Source organism: Melampsora larici-populina (assembly GCF_000204055.1).
Source record: "Melampsora larici-populina 98AG31 unplaced genomic scaffold MELLAscaffold_2, whole genome shotgun sequence".
Classification (NCBI taxonomy): domain Eukaryota; kingdom Fungi; phylum Basidiomycota; class Pucciniomycetes; order Pucciniales; family Melampsoraceae; genus Melampsora; species Melampsora laricis-populina.
In genome coordinates, this window is record NW_006768766.1 from 1190227 (window position 1) to 1192410 (window position 2184).

The following is a 2184-nucleotide window of genomic DNA, read 5'->3' on the forward strand; positions in this document are numbered from 1 at the left end:
GGACTTTTGGACCCAAAAAATTCTTCATGTATGTTGTACACTATAGAAAGGTAAACCCTCGTTTGGTTGATAAGATTGTATTAAAAATTCAAACTTACAATCACCATTCACCTACACTTCAAAAAAAAACTAAAACTATTACAATCCAATTTAATCACCCCAAAAAAAATGTATACTAATCCAAAGAAGCCAAAAATCAAAATTTACTTATTCACAAATGTATATCAACCTATTATATGTAAATCGAAAAAAATGAAATAAACTTTAAACAAATTCCTTAAAGTATTCGAAAGGACAAGAAAATTAAAGAGATCTGGTTCGAAAAAAGAGAAAAAGAAAACTCAAACATCAAACAAATTGATCATCATCACATCTGTTGATTTTTTCAATCAATCAGAATCAGGTGTCTCATCTCTTCTTCGTGCTACAAAAAACCAAAAAACCAAAAGTTTTGAAAATCAAATTCTAATCTTCCTCCTCCCAAAACAGCTAATCCGAAAAAAGAGCCAGACAAGAAAAAAAAAGCTTACGTCTTCTATTCCTACTACTCACGACTTTCGCTTTCGCCCTACTCTTACCTCTTCCATTCCCAGTTCCATTCCCATTCCTACTCCTACTACCTTTCCTAAGATCTTCTTCTTGTTCCTCTTCTTGTTCTTCTTCTCCTTGCTCTTCTTCTTCTGTTAATGGTTCAATCACTTGACTATTCATTTTCTTCTTCCTTTGATTTTTTTGTTTCTTATTCACTTTTTCTACTAATGCTGCATCTTCTTCTCCTTTTTCTTTAAATTCTTTAATTCCTTTTTCAAATTCGATTAAATCTAAATGATCTTTTGACCATTTATTTAATTTCACTTTTGACTAAAAAAAATCAAAATCAAAATTAATTCAATAAATGATCTCGTAAAGTTATTTTTTTGAGATTTAATTTTGATTTTTGAAAAAGACTTACTAAAATCTCTTCAAAACTTTTATAAACTTCAGAATCATAAAGTTTATCCTGATAAAATGGTAATCCATCAACCAACTAACAAGCGAAAACAACAAAACCCAAATCCATCAATCTCTTCATCTCAAAACGGACAAATTACATTAATCAAAACGTAAAGAAACACTTACTTTCTTCAAAGCTTTTTCAGATTTGAATTGTAATAAAGATAAACAATATGCGATATCTTGCCATTGCCTAACCTCATTCACCAACCTAAACCTTTGACAAAGTTTTTCTATAATCGATTCAGATTGTTTATCCTATTCGAAAACCAATATCAAATTCAAATTCATCATCAATCTTCGATTTCGAGTTAGGGATTTTAATTAGATTAGATTAGAAAGGGTTTTCCTTACTTTTTTAAGGTGTTTGAATATACTATTCATAACTGATCTAAATAATCCTGCTTCAACTGCATGTTTACCAACCGAAAGGTGTGAAATCATATCAGGTCTAATCCCCCAAACCAAATCCCCCAAACCAAAAAGAAAAAACCAAAATCAGTGATCACTTCACTCTTCCTCTTCCGTCAAAAGAAAAGAAAAGAAACTCAACAAATTATTATAAATCGCATTATGATCTTTTTTAGAAAGTTCATCAAAAAACAATTGAGCCAGATCACTAATCCTTTGATCCTGATCATCAATACATTTTGCAATTTCACCTAATTGTCCTTTAACTTTGATCATCCCATTCAAAATCAAATGAGTTAAAACCATTAATGTGTTTTTCTTCACTTCTAAATTCGAATCGTTTAAACCTTTATAAAGTTCGTCGGAATTTGAATCCATGATGGTAGAGAAACTAACAGCTATATCTCCTAATCCGATGATTATATTGGATCGAATTGTAGAAGATTTACTGGTTTCAAAGATTTTAAATAATAACATTAAATGTTGATCACAAAATTCGGCTGAAACACACATGAATTTTCCTAATGAAAGTGTTGCTGCTGTTCTGAGGGTTTCATTCTAAGAAAAAAAGATTAGATCAGACTTTCGAATTTGATTCGTTTATATCATACTTTTGGTAAACAAAACCCTTACCTTATAAACAGCAGGTAATCCACAAATCTGAACAGTCATAGGTCCATAAACACTTAATAAAGATTTCTCACCATACATCAATTCCTTTTCTCTAGCATGAGCAATAATATCACCAATATCATCTTCAACATTCCCAGCCACTTGATC

The 2184-nt window shown here is 30.5% G+C and overlaps 1 protein-coding gene across 1 annotated transcript in view; it reads right to left on the reverse strand.

The window, feature by feature from the left end:
* Positions 1-389: 389 nt before the first annotated feature.
* The window catches only part of MELLADRAFT_115038 (uncharacterized protein), a gene marked incomplete at both ends in the record, with an annotated part of 5641 nt that continues 3846 nt past the window's right edge, over positions 390-2184 (reverse strand). Inside the window, 7 exons of the mRNA XM_007404731.1 lie at positions 390-424; positions 531-861; positions 953-1027; positions 1120-1251; positions 1348-1444; positions 1547-1962; positions 2038-2128. Coding sequence (XP_007404793.1) covers positions 390-424; positions 531-861; positions 953-1027; positions 1120-1251; positions 1348-1444; positions 1547-1962; positions 2038-2128 — 1177 coding nt within the window. The remainder of the gene's footprint in view (positions 425-530; positions 862-952; positions 1028-1119; positions 1252-1347; positions 1445-1546; positions 1963-2037; positions 2129-2184) is intronic.